The sequence below is a fragment of the Paroedura picta genome, chromosome 16, assembly GCF_049243985.1.
Source record: "Paroedura picta isolate Pp20150507F chromosome 16, Ppicta_v3.0, whole genome shotgun sequence".
Lineage (NCBI taxonomy): Eukaryota > Metazoa > Chordata > Lepidosauria > Squamata > Gekkonidae > Paroedura > Paroedura picta.
In genome coordinates, this window is record NC_135384.1 from 6,911,962 (window position 1) to 6,929,015 (window position 17,054).

The following is a 17,054-nucleotide window of genomic DNA, read 5'->3' on the forward strand; positions in this document are numbered from 1 at the left end:
GGGCTGAAGCCTGGAGAAGATGGGGACCTCAGTGGAGTCAAATGCCACAGTAGGCATTTCTTTTTTCTCCAAGGAAAAAGGTTTCTGTAGTCTGGAAATGAGCTGTAATTCCAGAGGATCTCCAGGCCCCACCTGGAGGCTGGCATCACTATCTATGAAAGATATATAGCAAGGCTCACATTTCATGACTGTTGCATCACTGTTCTACAGTGAGTGTACTCTCTATACCTGGAGCAGCCGTTCTCAACTTTCCTACCATTGAGAATCCCCTGAAATTTCAAGAAACCCCAGAAGTGGTGCAGTTGCCACCCACCCACCCAGGGCCCCTCTCTTTCGCACCCTCTCCAGGCCCATCCTATATGGTCATATCTTCCACTAAGTGTTTTCATATATTTTTATAAATATATGAATAATGAATCAACTTCCACCCATCCAGGAAACCCCTCCCAAAGACTTTCTGAATCCCAATCCCATACTGGTCAGGACTGAGATTTGGGAATATTGGGAAATACCTGTATTCTTTGGGTCCAGTCTACCCGAACCCCCACAACACTTTTTGTTAGCACGGGCCTGTTTTCGACCAGTCTTTATCGATCCCTGAGCCAACCGGGAAGGGCAGGTTATAAAAACAATGTTGTTGTTATTTTGGAAGCTTGCCCTGTCATCTCCCTTCGTGGGCGGTTTATCCGCCCCCCACGGAAAGCATCCGGATCCGATGTGCGTGGAAACAAAAGGCAGGCAAAAGAAATTAATAGCTTTATTGAGAAGTTATCTGACAAATTAATCAATCCTGAGAGGGTTCCAGAGGCCCTGCTCTTGTGGGGACAAACAAAACAGCAACCCTGAGAAACCAACAGTGAGGTGGGAACCTGGCCAAGACACCAGAGCTCCCGGGAGGATTTGGTTAACTCCGTAGCACCGGGAACTAGCCAGTCAATCCTGCTCCCCGCCAGCACAGCAGATCAGGAGACCGCTACGGGTCAACTCAAAGACACATTTTGACGCTCCACTCCGGCATAGTTCCAGACTCACTCGCCTCGCCCCTGTATCCCAACCGGCGGGATCGAAAGTGCATCAGAATCACAGTCAAAGGCAGGAGCCAGAAGGGAACGCAAGACTTCTTGCTCAATTGCCCAGGTTGTTGCTCCTCTTCCAGATACCCCCAGGAATCCTGGCTCTCAGCCTCCCGGCTGTAACGTAGTTAGGCACGTTTGCTTCTTTCCCAGCTTGAACCGGACCCCTTCTGCTCTAACGGCCGGAGTAAAAAACGAGTTAAGCGACTTTGGAGCAGAGAGCAAAAGCTATTGAGCTTTGACCGGGCTGCAGGGGACTTCATTGCACAAAGGGTCACTGCTCCAGTTGGAAGGCCCTGCAGACGGTCAAGGATGGTAGAGAGAACAATCCGCTGCAGCTGCCCTCGCTGGGCCTTTTCGGGAAACTGATCCTGGTGTCCGGATGGCCGTTTCCCATCATCGGCCCTGTAGACCCCGGAGGCTTAATTCCTGAACAAAGAGGGTGGGAGAGCGGGGGCAACCGCCACCGTCCAGCAGCTGTGCCACGTCCTCCGAACTGGGAGCCCAAGCCACGGCACCTGAGCAGCATCAGGCCTGCACCTGCCAGACAATCAGGTGACTTCGCTCAGCACGACGTAAGCGGGGGTTGGGGAGCAGCAGGTCACCGTAGCGTTCATCGGTGTCGTCTCCTGAGATCGGGGAGAAACCGGAGAGAAGATGAGGTGGGAGCTGCGGCGTGGAAAGAACCAAGCTGGATGTCCTCATCCCGCAGGCATCCCAGACCCCCGTCCCCGTTCCCCCGACTTCTACGGAGCGTGCTTACCTATCCGGAGATTAATGTAGCCTTCCCCTCCGCTGAGCACCAACCTGCACGGCTTCCCCGGCTTCTCTTTGGGGGACTCCTTGGGGTTCTCCAAAGGGGAGAGATCTGTGCAGCCTAATAAACACAGGAAAGACAGATTGCTCAGACGGAGACATATCCCTTGACGAGGACTGAAGGCATTCCAGGATCTTGCAATCACGTCGTCGCACCATCAGAGGTCGGGCCCAGAATTCCTCTCCCCGACAGGCTCAGCATTCAGTTAAAAGAACGGAATCAGAATCGCACAGAGCCGGGAGAGACCACAAAAGGCCGTCCTTCGAACGGACCTGAGTAGGATTCTGAGCAGACCTGCTTAGCCTGGCTCTAAGGACTGCCTGCAAGTGTTTCTTGTTCTGCAGAACCCTGGTTCTCAGTCCACGGCCACTTCATGCAACGTAGTTTGGACCCAGGCCCCGTCCAAATTGCCCCCCCTCCAGTTGCCTACTGGGACACTCCCCCCTTCCATAGACCCAAACCAGTCCCTGGTTTCTCACTGCTTGTTCAACCGGGCAGCTCTTTCTTTCTCCAAACGGCCTCCTCCCTGAACAAAATACTCTCAGGGCCTGCCACGAGATCGCCCATCAAAAATTAAGGGCTCCTTCCACATTTTAATACGCTCAACCCCATCCCTCTTTCAAGGAATCAGCGGACAGGACCCCCCCCCCCTCCCCTGCTGGTTACCTGGGACAGAGACGAAGAAACGAACAGCGTCCCGGTGCCCATGATAGCTGATCTGGGCTTGCTCCATGGCACAGTAAGGGATGACGGCTGGCACAGGGGAGGCCGAGCTTCCTGCAGCTTCTGCGGAGAAAGAGGGATTAAAGGGTCGTGGAAACAGCCAGCAGAGGGCAGTGCTGTGCTGGTTGTCCCCTCGGAGCCCCCTGGGGCGACCCATGCGCTTCCCTGCCATGCATGCGCTTACCAGAGACGAAGGGCAGAGAGATGATGGTGCCTCCAGATGTGCCGACCCACAGCCGTTTCCCAAAAGTGTCAAGGGCTGTGATGTTCAGGGCTAAACTCAGGCTGTTGGGCCCTAAAACAGAAGGACCAAGAAAGGGCCAGGAATGAGCGTCAGGCAAAGCCAACATCTGTTACTGACACACTCAGGTTATCTCTGTCTGGGAGACAACACCCTCAACAGTGTGGCTGGGAGCAGCAGAATCTGCTTGAAGGATTCTCTTGGGCTCAGGGCAGCCAGGCCTGGATATTTACCAGGAGGCCATTGCTCCCTGGCGGGGGTCCTCAAGGCAATCCCCGGCGAATTCAGCTATATATAGGATCTCAGATCACAGCCAGTGGGAGAGCTTTGCTGCCAAAGACCCTGGTGAGCCGCTGCAGACAGAGGAGACAACGCTGAACCCCACATAGACACCTGCACGCACACAGAGTTTATTTGTGATCTTTCTGCAGGTGGGGCAAGAAAGACGGATTCATGGCTGAGCAGGGACTTTGGGGCCCCGTCTCCCTATTCCAAGCCCGATTCTCTCTGGCCAGGACACCCTCCTTGGTCTTCCCCATACAAGCCATAGGGCAGGAGAGGTATGCCTGAATGCCTCTCTTCTCCCCACACACACCATTCTGCAACCCCTTTAGCTTCTGCGTTTCGTCCGATGTTGCTTGCCATTTCATTCCTCGCCCTCACCCCCCACTCCCCAAGGCTCGGTCCGGGCCAAGCCCGGCTGCGGCTGCTCACCAAGCATGCGGTTGACGTAGGGCCCCGTCTCCACTTCCTGCAAGGGCTGCCCAGTCTCCGCATGCAGCAAGCGCAGGGTGGAGTCCAGCCGCACAGAGACCCAGACGCCGCCGCCGGCAGCCACCAGATGCCGCACTTGGCTTTCCGGATGCGAGGTCACCTCGAAGTACCGCTGGGAGAAGGGGGGCAACGCGGGTTAGGGCAGGGAGCGGATTCCGAGAGCTCCCCCCAGCACATACAGCACGACCAGTATCTGTTGTATTAGGTTATTGGACCTGGGATCTTACAACCGAAGACTTGATGTTTTTTTCACCGATAAACTACTTTTGGGGATCTCCCAATTTCCTAAAAATGCAAATTTACTGCCTAGTCCCTCCCCATTTCCCACAAGCCCCAGAGATCACCTGGACGCGAGCAGTGCGTGGATCCAGCACGTAGATCCGATTCCCGTATCCACACCAGAGCCAGTCCAGCACGGGGACGGCGCAGCGAATGGAGCGGCGCGGCCTACCCAGATCGACCAGGCGCGGAGAGCGCAGGTCCCACCTTCGGCCTGAGAGAAAACAGGATTGGTAGAGGACCTGCTGGCTGGGAGGGGGAGGGGGACAAGGCAGAGGAACAGGACTTACCAGCGTCCCGATGGAAAATGGCTACCGATCCGTCCCCGAGCGTAGCTGCAACGCGACCCTGGGAGTGGCTAAAACGGAAACGATACGGTAAGACAGATAACAGTTCTGATGGCACCAGGAACGCCTTGTGCCAGGGATACAGAAGGGGGGCCTTTCCAAGAAAGGAGCATAGGGACGGTCCCAGACTCACACAATACAGTGGACAGCATCCTTCAGCTGGGCTTTCCCCCGGCAACGTCGCCAGTCCTTCTCAGCAGAGTGAACGTAGATGCTGTAAAGGAAGAGAAAAGCTTGCAATGGGGCAGCCACCTGGGCCCTCCAGATCCAACCCGGGCTCTGCACAGCTCTGCTGCTTTCAGCGGCAACTGTAAGTTCAGTCGTTTCCACTGCGTTTTCTAGCAACACTGGGCATGCAGAGTCTAAAGAAATATGGTGGTATCTCTGGATACCTCAATGGGGTGCTTGGCACACTGCCTGCAGGCTAGCAGGAGCCGAAGAAAAAGGTACAATAAGGTGTCGGCGGGTGAAGACAGGAAGTTGCAGCCACCGGGTGGAGAAATGCAGTGATTCGGATGGACTCCGGGGAGAAATTGGCTTCCAGAGCAAAGCCTTCCTTCCTCCGTGGCACTTCCCCCCCCCCACCCCTCCCATCAATTACCAGCCCTCCTGGGTCCCCAGCCACACAGTGGCTTCCGTGCCGACTGGCTCCATCTCCAGGGTTTCATTGTCGCCATCGGGTCCAGGCGCCAGGGGGTCTTCGAGGATCTCGGGCTCCAGGTCAGGGCTCTCTCTGCCAGGCACCGTAAGGCCTATGGTGGTAGGAAGACACAGCCACAGACTGCAGTCAGACCCCATCCAGAAATCCCAGGAGGCCCAGGCCTCAAATGGTACCGCTCCAATCCAAACTGTGTCACGAGCAAGTGATTCTCAATTTTAAAAAATTTCCAGCCAGTTTTGAAAGAAGCTTGAAAGCAGAAGAGACAGTGTGTCCCAGGTATTTCCATCCTAAAATTCAGTAGTATTTTGGTACTTGACAGCTCAAAATAATTTCCTCAAAGCACTTTGTGTCTGAGATCTCTTAAGGACATGGAGCAGTGCTGTGCTTTTATTCATTTTCGTGACCTGCATATTCAAATACAGTCAGCTGTGGACTTTTACAGAGCAAAACAATTAACATCTATTAGGCAAAATGGATGCAAGCGCCTTACAGTCGATACAACATCTACGGACAAGAGCTAAAACCCTGCCTATCAGAATCAGGAGGCCTCCTGATTTGCGCTGGCCCTTCCCTTCCTTCTCCCGGAGTCCCCCGTCCTTGCCCTTACCGGACACGCACGCCAGAGACAGGATGTGGATGCTAGGCAACACAAAATGCTCCAGGAGCTGGTTTGGGTTCTGGACGTCGAAGAGCATCACTTCGCTTGCTGAGTGGGTCCCCGAGGCCACCCACAGCCGAGAGCTGCCCGTGTGGCATTGATCAGGTGCACCCTGTGGGGGAGCAGGAGGAAAAGAGAGAGGTGTCAGCAAGACATGGGGATTTCTCATGTCTCCCACCCACCCCTGTTTTCAGGATCACAGCCCTGACTAGCCTGATCTTGTCATATTTAGGGAGGGTTGGGCATGGTCTGGATTCGAACGGGAGACCACCGGGAAACACCAAGGTTGCTGTGCAGAGGCAGGCAATGGCCAACCACTTCTGCTCCTCTCTTGCCTTGAGAAACCCTGTGAGGAGCGGCCACACGCTGGTCGTGACTTGACAGCTCAGCCCTTAATACTTGTGAAGCTGGCCTGGCCAAGAAAGTTCTGCGAAGTGGAAAATCCCTTGAGTCTTGTGGAACACAGAGGACCTGCTAAGCGCTCTGCCCCAAGGGAACCTTGAAAAGCAAGCACAGCTGGCTTCCCAAAGTACTTACAGCCTCCGGCGTCTCTTGAGGTTCCAGCCCGACAGAGGCAGCCGCACACCACAGCTGCAGTGGGAGAGAGACAAGCATTACCTGCCGGTCCTTACGGAGAGGAACAGTGCAGGGGTGACAGCTTTCTGGGCCCACTTGGAGTCAGGAGACTTTGCAACAATAAACTACTGAGTTCTGTACAGTATTGTGGTTGGGTGCCGCGAGGGCACAGCCAGCAAGTCATGAGAAACAAAATATTTCCAGGAGCCTGACACCTACGCGTAGAGGCTGCCCAATGTGTCTCTGGGTGAGTTACTGCTCGGACCTCTCCTTTCCGTCAGCCTCCATTGGGCCTGGAAAGCACAATTCTGTATTTAAACCTCCTCTCTCACCTTGGTACTAGGGTCCTTCTGGTCCAGCATCCGTAACTGCACAAGCACAGGCACGTCAGTGCTCCCTGAAGGTGGATCGTGGCCCTGCAATGGAATCAACAGCCATGTGGTTTTTTTTCACACATGGAGACTTTCCCAGTAAAGTTATATGTTCCTAACCCGGAGCAAACCCCTAACTTGGGTGAAGGAAAGTGTACTATTGGGCACCTCACAGGATATGCTCACCCCTTTGAACATCATACTTCCAGGAGGGAAAGCTGCCTGTACAAAGACGGGACTTATGAGTGCACCCAGAACGGCAAGCCAGCAGTTTTACTGCACAAGACTCAGTGCCCCCCACAAATGGGACTTCCAGGAAACTTAAGATGCCCGAGATTCGAGTGAGCGCAGAAGAACACTCACCTGAAGTGCAGGTGGCTGGCTCCATCCATGGATCTGTGCCCGACCGTGCTCCTGCCAGATATGTGCGCGGATGTCGCGGTACAGCTCCCGCCGCTTCTGTTGCGGGGAAGAGTCTCCCCTGCAGATACACGTGACAGGGCAGTAGGGGGCAGCAGAGAGACTTTGGCCGCCACACTCTATGCGGCCCCACTGACCTCAGTGGTATTAAGCTAAGTACAGCATTTCAACCATGCAGGGGTCATTCAAGGACAAAATGAAATGGGATAAAGCTTGGAAGGCCACAGGTGGATTCCAAAGCACATGAGCACATCCTGCTTTTGCTGGGCCACAGCCTCAAGAGAAAAAATTTCCAGGCGTCTGTGCTAAGAATCCAAGGTCTGAACCTGGGCACACAGAAATTCTGCAAACTGTATATATTGTGCAGATTAAGGTGGAGGCATCTTTCCCTCTTTCATTAGTTTATTTTTGGTCTTTCCCCCCATAATTTATTCTAGTCTTACTAGAATTCTTACTAGAATCTTCATGATATCCTAGTCTTACTACGTCCTTCATAAGAAATGTAAGGTGCTGGAAGATACATGGGAAAACTGGGTTTTCCATGGAAATTAGTCTAATTTTAAATACGAACAAGAGCAAAGATTCTCAGGAATGTCAACTCTGCACCCAGCACTCTATTCTGCCCTTCTTCTGCATGTCAGTAGAATTGCACACATGCCATCTGGGAAGACTGAGCAGAATCATGAAGCCCATGTGGATATTTGCACCAACTCCACCCTGGGAAGAGCCACCAAACTTACTCAGTGGGCGAGGTTGCTCGTGGGAAGTATCTCAACGCCGGAGACGCCTGCTTCCCATTCCGTCCCGGTTCGCTACAGAGGCTGGGACTAGATTGGGCCCGCCCCATCAGCTGGGGGGATGCAGGCATCTTCTCCGGAGAGTCCGAGGGGCTGAATAAGCGATCGAAGCTGCCAGAGGAAAGGCCAATGTGAATACATAGAAATGGGACAAGGGAAGGCCCTCAAAATAAAGCCAGAGGCAATGCAAAGGGGAGCACCATTTCTACATCATGAAGGGTAACAGTAAAAGAGCCTTCTGGCTATTCATGGTCAAAGAGGAGATGGAGGAGGAGTCAAGTCTCAAGCAGACTAGTTGACCCTGTTGGGTTTTCAAGGCAAGAGGGGGTTTGCCATAGTGGCCCCGATCTTCCTTGGTGGGCTCACATCCAAGGCTGACCCTGCTTAGCTTTCCAGACTGGATGAGTTCAGGCCAGCCTGGCCCACCCAGGCCAGGGCATGTCTAGAGCATAAACAAGTAAACTAAAGAGGCAGCGCCTACATTTTCCAGAAAGATGACCTCTTCATCTGAGCGGCCTGTTCTTCCCGCGAAGCCCTGAGGAGAGAAATCACCCTTCAGCAGCTGCCCCGTCACAGTGCAGAGACTCTATCTGAGCCTCCCTCGGCAATGTTTGAAGGCGCCTAGCCCTCCAGTTGAGAGAGGGACGCCAAGCAGCACCTGCAGCGGATTCACCGCCCCCCTCTCTTTCACTCTCTCATGCACAGAGCCGGTGGAGTCCAGCAGTTCCACACACGGGCTCAGTTGCCAGGGGTTGACTCTCACCTCAGCCATAAACTCACCAAGGCCGTTTAGATTTGCCTTTCCCCCTCCCCCTAAGTGGAGAAAATAAACCACCACATGGTTCCTCCCCCAGTTGCTCCCATGCAAGGTGCTGCACACGGCGCAATCAGTGGCTTGTTCCTTCTGTGAGGATGAGAGAGGGAAAGCTCCCCTCAGGCCTGGTGGCAAAGGCCGGTCTTCCAGAGGGCCAGCGGGTGTCATGATGTCAAGGCCTGACGGGGCAGGGCAAGGGCAGAGCATGCGGCCTTCGTGCTCCCTCCCAATCCAGTTCTGGGCCCATGAGCCTCCACACCCCTGACCTGAGGAGCTCGGTGCGCCGAACAGCTTCTTGCAGCTCCATCAGCCTTTCCTTGTAGAGGTTGCGCTCCATCACCACCCGCGCCATCTCAGCCCGGGTGAAGCGCTGAGGCCTGGAAGGGCCCACTTCAGCCTGCGGAGGAAGGAGATGACCTTGTCCCAACACACGAGGAGACGGGAGTCTTTGCTCATGTCTTTCTGCGGCCCTCAAGGCCATGCCCGGACAACGGGCCTTCCAAGAACCCAATGGCCTGCCAAGCTCCCCCCCAGGTGCCGGCAGTTACCTCCCCGTCATCATTGAGACGCCTTGTTTCCTCCAACTCCTCTCGGATCCTAGAATGAGAAAGAATGCAAATGGTTGAAATCTGAGCTCACGTGATTGCTAAAAAAAAAAGTTGTTTGCAAAATTTGCTGGAGGTCGATGACCCAGGCAGAGTGAGGGTTGCCTCCCCGTGTTATGCCCAGCGTGGTGTAGTGGTTAAGAGTGGCGGCTTCTAATCTGCTGAGCCAGGCTTGATTCCCTGCCCCTTCACATGCAGGAGTCCCAAACCAGCTTACAAAGACCATTCCCTTCCTCTCCCCACTACAGACACCCTGTAAGGTAGGTAAGGCCGAGAGAACTGTGCGAGAGCAGTTCTGTGACTAGCTCAAGGTCACCCAGCTGCCCGCGAGGGGACAAGCAGGAAATCAAACCCAGTTCTCCAGGCTAGCGTCGGCCATTCTTTAACCACCTTTATCTGCAGGGGAAGGGGTCTGGGTCCAGAGAGCTGATTCAGTGAGCCAGTTCGCAAAACACCTTCTAGAAGGGGGACAGTTCTTCCTGTTCCACTGCCAAGGGGACTAAAAAACCAGGCCTCAAACCAGGCTGCATACAAAGTCCCCAAGGAGCCAGAGTCCCTCTCCGTGTGTCCGAATAGCTGGCTCTGGTACAACCAGGTGCCAGAGGGGATGGGATGGCTCCCACAGGTGCATTGCAGCAGGGTCAGCGGTTCCCAGGACATACCGACTCAGCTCCAACTCCGCCTCCTTCAGCTGTGCTTGGCAGCGGCCCAGGGTCCCGGCCATTGCATTGCGCTCCATTCTCAGCGACTCGCGCTCCTCCCCGAGCTCCTCCACCCGGGCAATCAGATGGCGGCGGGCTGTATCGAGCGTGAACCTGGGGACAGCCGGGCAAGAGACACAGCTTCAGCCTGGAGTCTCCCACGAAGACAGCGTCAGGAGGGTAACTGTGTTGGCCCACGGTAGAAGAGCAAAGTTCCAGACCGACAAAAGATTTGGGAGGTGTGAGCTTCCATCTGACAAATATGCCGTGGACACCTTTGAAGGCCTCTTAAGGTGCTGCTGGACTCAAAATAGCTCGGGGTTGGGAACCCCTGAAGTTTTTGACAGTGGAGCCTGGGGACGGTGGGAGTACGAACGCCCAGAATGTCTACCTTCCAAAGCATCTGTTTTCTCCAGGGGAACTGATCTCTTGTCACCTGGAGGCTACCTGCTATTCTAGGACATCTCCAATCACCACCTGGAAACCAACTCAGCCCTAGGCTTAATTGGGGGCCAGCTGGCTAAGCTGATCCCACCTCCATGGGCTGCCTATGCAGGCCGAGCCTCAAATGAAGAGGACATAAAGCAAAGCTCTCCCGCCCGGACCCCAAGCTGCCGTCACTTTTGGGCGGGGTAAAGAGGGCCCCTCCTCCTCACCGTGCCTCTTGCAGCTGGGTGTTTTCTGCCATCAGGGCTTCTAAGCCGTCTCCTGCAAGAATCATAAAGATACACGGAGGTTTTTGGGGAAGCGGGTTCCGATGCTCTTTTCCCCACGGGGGCTTGGGGAGCCAGGCATTTGGGGAGCAGCGCCGGTTGGCAAATAACATCAGCTGGGTTCTCTGGGAGAAGAGCGGGAAGGAGGCAGCCCAGGCAGGCGGGACCAAGCCGGTGTGCTTACCCTGCAGATCCGCCCCGCTGTCCATATCGCTGAGAATTTCTGGGCTGAGGCCTGAGACCTCGGCGAAAAGGGAGACCGTGTTGCGCTCGAGGGCGGTGCTCAGGGGGCTGAGAGACAGACAGACAGACCGACAAATAGACAGAGTGCCCGCCCACCTTCCTCCTAGGGACACACCCACACGTGACACCACAGGAGACAGAAACTGGTGTGTGAACATGTATTGGGTCTGGGGGGAAGGGGGGGGGGTCATCTGAGGAAAGGGATATTCAGGTGTCCTTCACAAAACATCACCTTTCTGACTGCCAGTGCTTCCAAAACAACAACTGCAGAAAGAGGGGAGGGAAGGCAGACTCGTTGGTTTGTGGTCCTCCAGAGTGGCAAATCTGACACCGTAAAGAGAGCCAGTTTGGTGTAGTGGTTAGGAGTGTGGACTTCTAATCTGGCATGCCAGGTTCGATTCTGCGCTCCTCCACATGTATCCAGCTGGGTGACCTTGGGCTCGCCACGGCACTGATAAAACTGTTCTGACCGAGCAGTGATATCAGGGCTCTCTCAGCCTCACCCACCCCACAGGGTGTCTGTTGTGGGGAGAGGAAAGGGAAGGCGACTGTAAGCCGCTTTGAGCCTCCTTCGGGTAGAGAAAAGCGGCATATAAGAACCAACTCTTCTTCTTCTTCTTAATGTGGCTCACGTGCAAACCGTAAGAAGGGAAAGGGGAAAGCCAAGGGGTGAAGGGAGCAGGAAGGAAGAGCCCAGCCGTTTCCTTCCACCCGCAGAGGCCGGCACAGTCTGCCTTTGGGCACTGGCCAGACAGGATTCCCCTACTACTTGCGTACTCTCTCTTAGGCCAGTTTAGAAAGTGCAGACGTCCCTTTTACCTGCTGGGTGGCAGCGGGGCGGCCGCCAGTTCCGGAGTGGAGCTGAGAAGTTCGTCCAGGTCAAAGCGCTCCTCTCGGGCAGGAGAAGCTGAAGGCCAAGAAAAAGAAACGCCAGGGTTTATTTTTATATTTAGCCCATCGGTAAGAGCAGCATGGCAATCATACTCCAGCGGTGCCATCAGCAAACGAGGCCGGTTTACAGGCTTGGGAAGCCAAGCCAAACAGGGAGGGGATGAGCAGCCCCTGCCCCCGAGATCTGCATTTTGACAGAGGAGGAGATAAAAAAGGAAAACTATGCTGCATAGAAAGAATAAAGCAAGTGACACACCACCCAGAACATCCCGGAGCTCTTCCAGTCTAGGGGCTCATGGGAATTGTAGCCCACGGACATCTGGAGAGCCACATTTTGGCCACCTCTGTCATATAGTTATGCCTAGTGATAATACATAGACATCCACTAACAAAGAGGCTGGGGAAAGATCAATTTGATGAACCGTGACCAATCCAAGGAACATGCACTAGACAAGGGCTGGCTTAACATCGTATGCTGAAGAAGAAAAATGCCCGTTCCGTACCGTCTTTTTCCGGCTGCACCATCTCTTGGGCCAAGGGACAGCCATTTCTTCCCGCTTCTTTTGGGGGCGTCTTCTCTGGGCCGGGTGGTTCTCGAATCTCTCCAGGCTCCTAAGATAGGAAAGAAGCTGCTGAAGGGGGATGAACTACGGGCTACTTCTTAACCAACCGCTCCTTCCCTGACTGACACCAACGATCTCTGCAAGGTCCCCGTCTCCCGGAGCTGCTTACCTCTAGGAGCTTTGGTGATTTGGGTGATCGAGGGTCTGAAGTGCTGGGAAGAGACTGGGAGGGGGGCCAGATGGGCGAGGGCTTCAACCTGAAAGTGCGAAAAATTAATTTTGAGAGCCCACCGGTGTCCCTAAACTCTGCAGGTTCAAACTATTCTCTGCTGCATTTGCCTCACAGGCCCATGTCAGGATCCATCCCCACCAGACCACCTGTGGGGCAGCTTTGCTTCCTTCCCCTCTTTCTCTCCACTTTATCAAACCCTTCCTGCTGCAGGCCAAGAGAGAAGCCCTGAGGGGGGAGCTGAGCAACAGCACGGCAGAGTCCCCCAGCCACTTTTGCACTGACAGAGGTGGTGAAACACCAGGCCACACAGTTGCTAAGCAACCACAACGGGCTTCTCCCCATTCTCCTGAAACAGGGAAACGGAGCCTAGCCAGATGACGGCTGCAGCGGAAATAGAGGAAGCCAGATGCTCAGCTTCTGGCCAGAGAGCACCCCCCATAGCAGAGGTGGCTAAACTGCTTGCAGGGGCTCCTGGGAACTGTAGTCCATGGACATCTGGAGAGCTGCAGTTTGCCCATCCCTGCCCTACAGTCTCAACACTAGGGAGAAATATCCCATTTTATTGAAAATCAGGGCCTCTGCTTAGGCCCTGGTAGCATAGCACCCCTCCTCCCCCCCCCATTGGCTTCCTGACTTCACTCCTTTCTTCAGACCTTTTTGTCTCTGCAGATGGCATTCCGGTTTGGCCTCCGCCAGCCACTGCTGCTTGCTGCGCTTTCAGTTCCCTGTAACTTTGCATCATCTGTCAGAGAAAAGGAGGACGGGGTGAGAACGTAGGGGAGGGTGAAGAAACAAGAAGAGCTGGTTTCCTGAATTCCCTTTTATACTGCCCTAACGAGTCTCACAGCGGCTTACAACCTCTTTCCCTTCCTCTCCCAACAGCAGAATACATTTCGAGGCCGGTGGCACCTTTAAGAGCCCACCACAGAAACCCGGTGAGGCTGAGAGAGCTCTGAGAGAACTGTGGACGGCCCAAGGTCACCTAGCTGGCTGCATGTGGGGGAAGAGCGGAGAATCAAACCCAGTTCTCCGGATTAGAGGCTGCTGATCTTAACCACCAAGAGAAAGAAAGGGCGGGCCAGGCTAGGCCTCAGCGGACGGCAGGTACCTTGGCATGGGTCTGGCTGACCGCCGAGAGCTCCTTCAAGAGTGAAGATTTTTGTTCTTCCAGACTGGCCACTGGAAAGAAAGGAAAGTGGGTGGACTTAGGCAAGCACTGTCTACTGCCAAGGGTAGCCAATGTCCGTGGACTACAATTCCCATGAGCCCCTGCCAGTTTCCTGGCAGGGGCTCATGGGAATTGTAGTCCACGGGCATCTGGAGAGCCAGTTTGGCCACCCCTGAATCAAAGACCAATTTTAAACAGAGGGAATGGGCTCTTCGCAGTCACAGCTGAGTCCTATCGCTTTGCAATGTGATCCTAAGCACGCTTGACCAGGAAGGAAGTCCTGCTGAGTCCAGTGGGGCTACTCCGTGCATCCGATGGCAAATAAGACGATGAATGTCACCCGAATCCAGATGGCGCCAATTTTTGCTGGATTGTCCCTACATGCTGCTGTCTGATGCTGGTCCACCCACTGATTTTGGAGGAGCCTGTTCTAGGCTGGCCCCAGGCAAACACGGACGACGTGTTCATGCAAGCAAACCCTTACAGAAGCAGCAGAATTCTCCTGCTGAGGTCCAGGTTAGGGAGTCCCAAAGATAAGAGTGGGGAATTCAGCTCCAACGGGATCCTTGAAAGGACCAAGAGAACCGTGCCAAACCCCTGCACCAAAAGCGGATTTGTCACAGAACTTGAAAAGAAGGGAATGCCCACTCCCTGTCCCAGGCCACAAGCGAGAGATGGCTGTGCACATGTACAAGCGCGAGTGCCGTTTGACAATGTATATGCAGAACCTAAGCAAGGCTGACGGCAATCCAAGTTGGCAAAGCAGCTGAGAAGACATACTTGAAAGAGGAGGTGCTGCTCCCTCTTTCCGGACACCCTACAGCCCTGGGAAACCAGATCTACCGGCCGGGTAGAGTGCTGGAAGAGGTGCAGGACTGGGCACGCGTCTCAGTGGGAACAGCACAAGTGGGCACAGAGCCACCCCGCGGGCAAGACGCCCCGGCAGGAAGATCACTGCTTGAATCCACCCTGATCTGCATCTTGGCTTGCAGCCTGTCTCCGCGTTACCAAATTCGGAAAGGCCGGTCCGTTCCCGTACCCTGATCTGCGTAGCTCCGCGCTTTGCCCTCCAGGGCCCAGCTCTGCCCCTCCAGCCGGGTCATGGCAGCGGCGTGCGCCTTGTGCTCCAGCTCCGTGGCATCCTCCAGCTCCATGAAGCGCTGCAAGGAAGAGAACCCAAAAAGGTCCAGGCAGCTTTTCCCACCTCCAAACGCTTCCCCTCGGAACTGTGCTAGATGGTTCTCCTGGACCCCACCCCAGTTCCCACCTGACTGGCTTTGCGATTCCTCTCGGCCCCCGAGGAAGCTCAGGGTCGCCACCCAAAGGTAGGGCCTGGCACACCACCTGTTTGCCTCTTGCCTTGAGACCCCTGCAAGGGCACTCTGGCACCTCCTCTGTATCTCCCCCCCCCCAAATAAAACACTCCCAGGGACATAAGGACGATCTTCTCTATGGGGGGAAACTGGGACAGTGTCACTTTTTAAGCAGTTTAGCAAAGAGCAGGAGAAAAGGGAGGGGGTGGAATACTTGGGGGAAGCATGACAAGTTTATAAAAAGCACAAGTGGGCTAGGAAATACTGAATCATTTCACCATCTCTGTTCTGCCCTTAGGCCACAAAGCCCAGAGTCATGCACTGGACTGCAAGCAAAACGGGGGGGGGGGGGGGGGAGGAAGCACTTTACAACCTGGGGAACTCCCTGCAGCAGGAGGCCGGCAAAGCAGCCAGCACATATGACTATAATGGGAAGGGGTGTGTGAAAATATGAAGGGGAGATCCAGCAGCCCTCCTCCCCAAAAGTTTTTTTACTGTCCACCTCATGCTGGACGATCCTTTGCCACCGTGGCATCCCCTGCCCTTCTGCTTAGTGGGCCGGCCACCCGGAAGCGGGAGCCCTGCTAGGGAGCCTCAGTTGCCAGCCTCCCGGGCGGGAACTCCACCCCCGTTTCAGGGCTTCGCCGCTCACCTCCTCGGCCCGCTTGCGTCCGGCGCGCTCCCGCTCGTACTGCTCCAGGAGGCGCAGGCGGTCGTCGCGCAGCCGCTCCAGGGACTGGTCCCGCTCGCGCACCTGCCCGCAAGCCCTCTGCAGCGACTCCAGGACGGACACGAGCTGCGGCAGGAGCCCCGAGACGGCGCCGGGCCCGTGGGCGCCCACCAGCCGCTCCAGCTCCCCGTACAGGCCGCCGGCCAGGGCCGACACCAGCTCCTCGAAGGGCGCCGGGCCCGCGTCCCCCTCGCCGCCGAACGTCTCCTCCGGCTCGCCCATCCTCGACGCCCCGCGCCGTCCAGCCTCCGGGAAGGGAGCCTGCCTTGCAAGGCGGCCGGGTCCGGATCTCTCCGCCGTCGGACCCCCCCGCGCCGATCTCCCCACTAGACGCTCCTGCCCCCGCCCCGTCGGGCCGCTCCTGGGGAGGGATCCCGGCGCCCGTCCCCGCCGCCTCCACCGGCTCCCAACTTCATGTCACTTCGCGAGGGGGGGGAGCGGGGCGGAGCCGGAGCCGCCCCGAGACAGCCAATGGGGCGGGCAGCGAGCGCCGCGAGTCGCCAATGGCGCGTGGCGGGGCGCCCCGGGTGGCCAATGGCGCGCGGAGGAAGGAGGATTCCTCCCCCGGGGCGGAGGGGGGGGGGGGAAGACAGTGGCAGTCGTCTTAACTTTCCGCGATCACGTGATCCCGGGTCAGATGATTCCGTGTGTGCGGGTTGGCGGGCCCGGCGCGGCGCACGTCGGAAGGGCTGACTCGGGCGCGGAGTTGCCTCGTTTGCCTGTTGCTGCTCCATGGGACGGCTTGCGTGCGCTCGAGCTTTGAATCAAACTTGGTCTGAAAGTTGCCCCCGGACTCACATCTTGTTCTGCTGCTTCGGACCAACCCGGCGAGCCACCTGGATCTGAATTAAATAGGATATGCTTCCCTCCCACCCCCCAAAAAGGGATCGCTGCTATTTAACTTCTGAATAGCGGTCAGGCTGTTAGCCGAGATCCCCTTTTTGGTGGATTTTATACTGTTGTCAAGTGGTGGTGCTATTATGCAGCTTTTGTGCAGAGCGTTACACGCGACATTGGGTTGTTATCACAGCGACCCTGTAAGGTAGGTCTTTCCAGGGCAGAAAGATGGAGTCGGAGACACTGGGACGGGGAAGCCAGTGGTTTGCATAACTCTTCCTGGAACTGGATGATATATAAACACAGTGGGCGATCTCAAATCAGAGTGTGAAAGACTTTAGTCTTGACACATACATTCACAAACTCACACACACACCAATCCATCCTGATTCTGGAGAGAAGAGCTGGGTTTTTTGTACCCCACTTTTTACTAACCAAGGCATTCTGGCTTACAATCACCTTCCCTTCCTCTCCCCACAACAGACACCCTGTGGGTCAGGAGAGGCT

The 17,054-nt window shown here is 55.6% G+C and overlaps 1 protein-coding gene across 1 annotated transcript; it reads right to left on the bottom strand.

The window, feature by feature from the left end:
* Positions 1-743: 743 nt before the first annotated feature.
* Positions 744-16,182, bottom strand: LOC143825787 (C-Jun-amino-terminal kinase-interacting protein 3-like). Its single transcript, XM_077314101.1, has 27 exons — positions 15,633-16,182; positions 14,707-14,827; positions 13,608-13,678; positions 13,153-13,241; positions 12,437-12,524; positions 12,208-12,316; positions 11,633-11,720; positions 10,755-10,861; positions 10,514-10,565; positions 9,819-9,971; positions 9,100-9,148; positions 8,818-8,948; positions 8,219-8,272; positions 7,681-7,848; positions 6,884-7,001; positions 6,482-6,565; positions 6,111-6,164; positions 5,523-5,685; positions 4,856-5,006; positions 4,388-4,468; positions 4,198-4,265; positions 3,973-4,121; positions 3,569-3,740; positions 2,798-2,908; positions 2,557-2,676; positions 1,837-1,950; positions 744-1,702 (listed from the first exon to the last, which is right to left on the bottom strand). The coding sequence occupies exons 1-27, from the start codon at positions 15,930-15,932 to the stop codon at positions 1,602-1,604; spliced, it is 3,066 nt and encodes a 1,021-aa protein (XP_077170216.1). The 5' UTR covers positions 15,933-16,182; the 3' UTR covers positions 744-1,601.
* Positions 16,183-17,054: the final 872 nt, after the last annotated feature.

What these genes read in the sequence shown, in the direction of transcription:
- LOC143825787 (XM_077314101.1), bottom strand. Translation starts at nt 15,932, where the DNA reads ATGGGCGAGCCGGAGGAGACGTTCGGCGGCGAGGGGGACGCGGGCCCG. An exon ending in GGTGCAGCCGGAAAAAGACG is followed by an intron (nt 11,721 to 12,207) that starts GTACGGAACGGG and finishes CTTGGCCTTCAG; the next exon opens with CTTCTCCTGCCCGAGAGGAG. An exon ending in CGAGCAACCTCGCCCACTGA is followed by an intron (nt 7,002 to 7,680) that starts GTAAGTTTGGTG and finishes GTGTATCTGCAG; the next exon opens with GGGAGACTCTTCCCCGCAAC.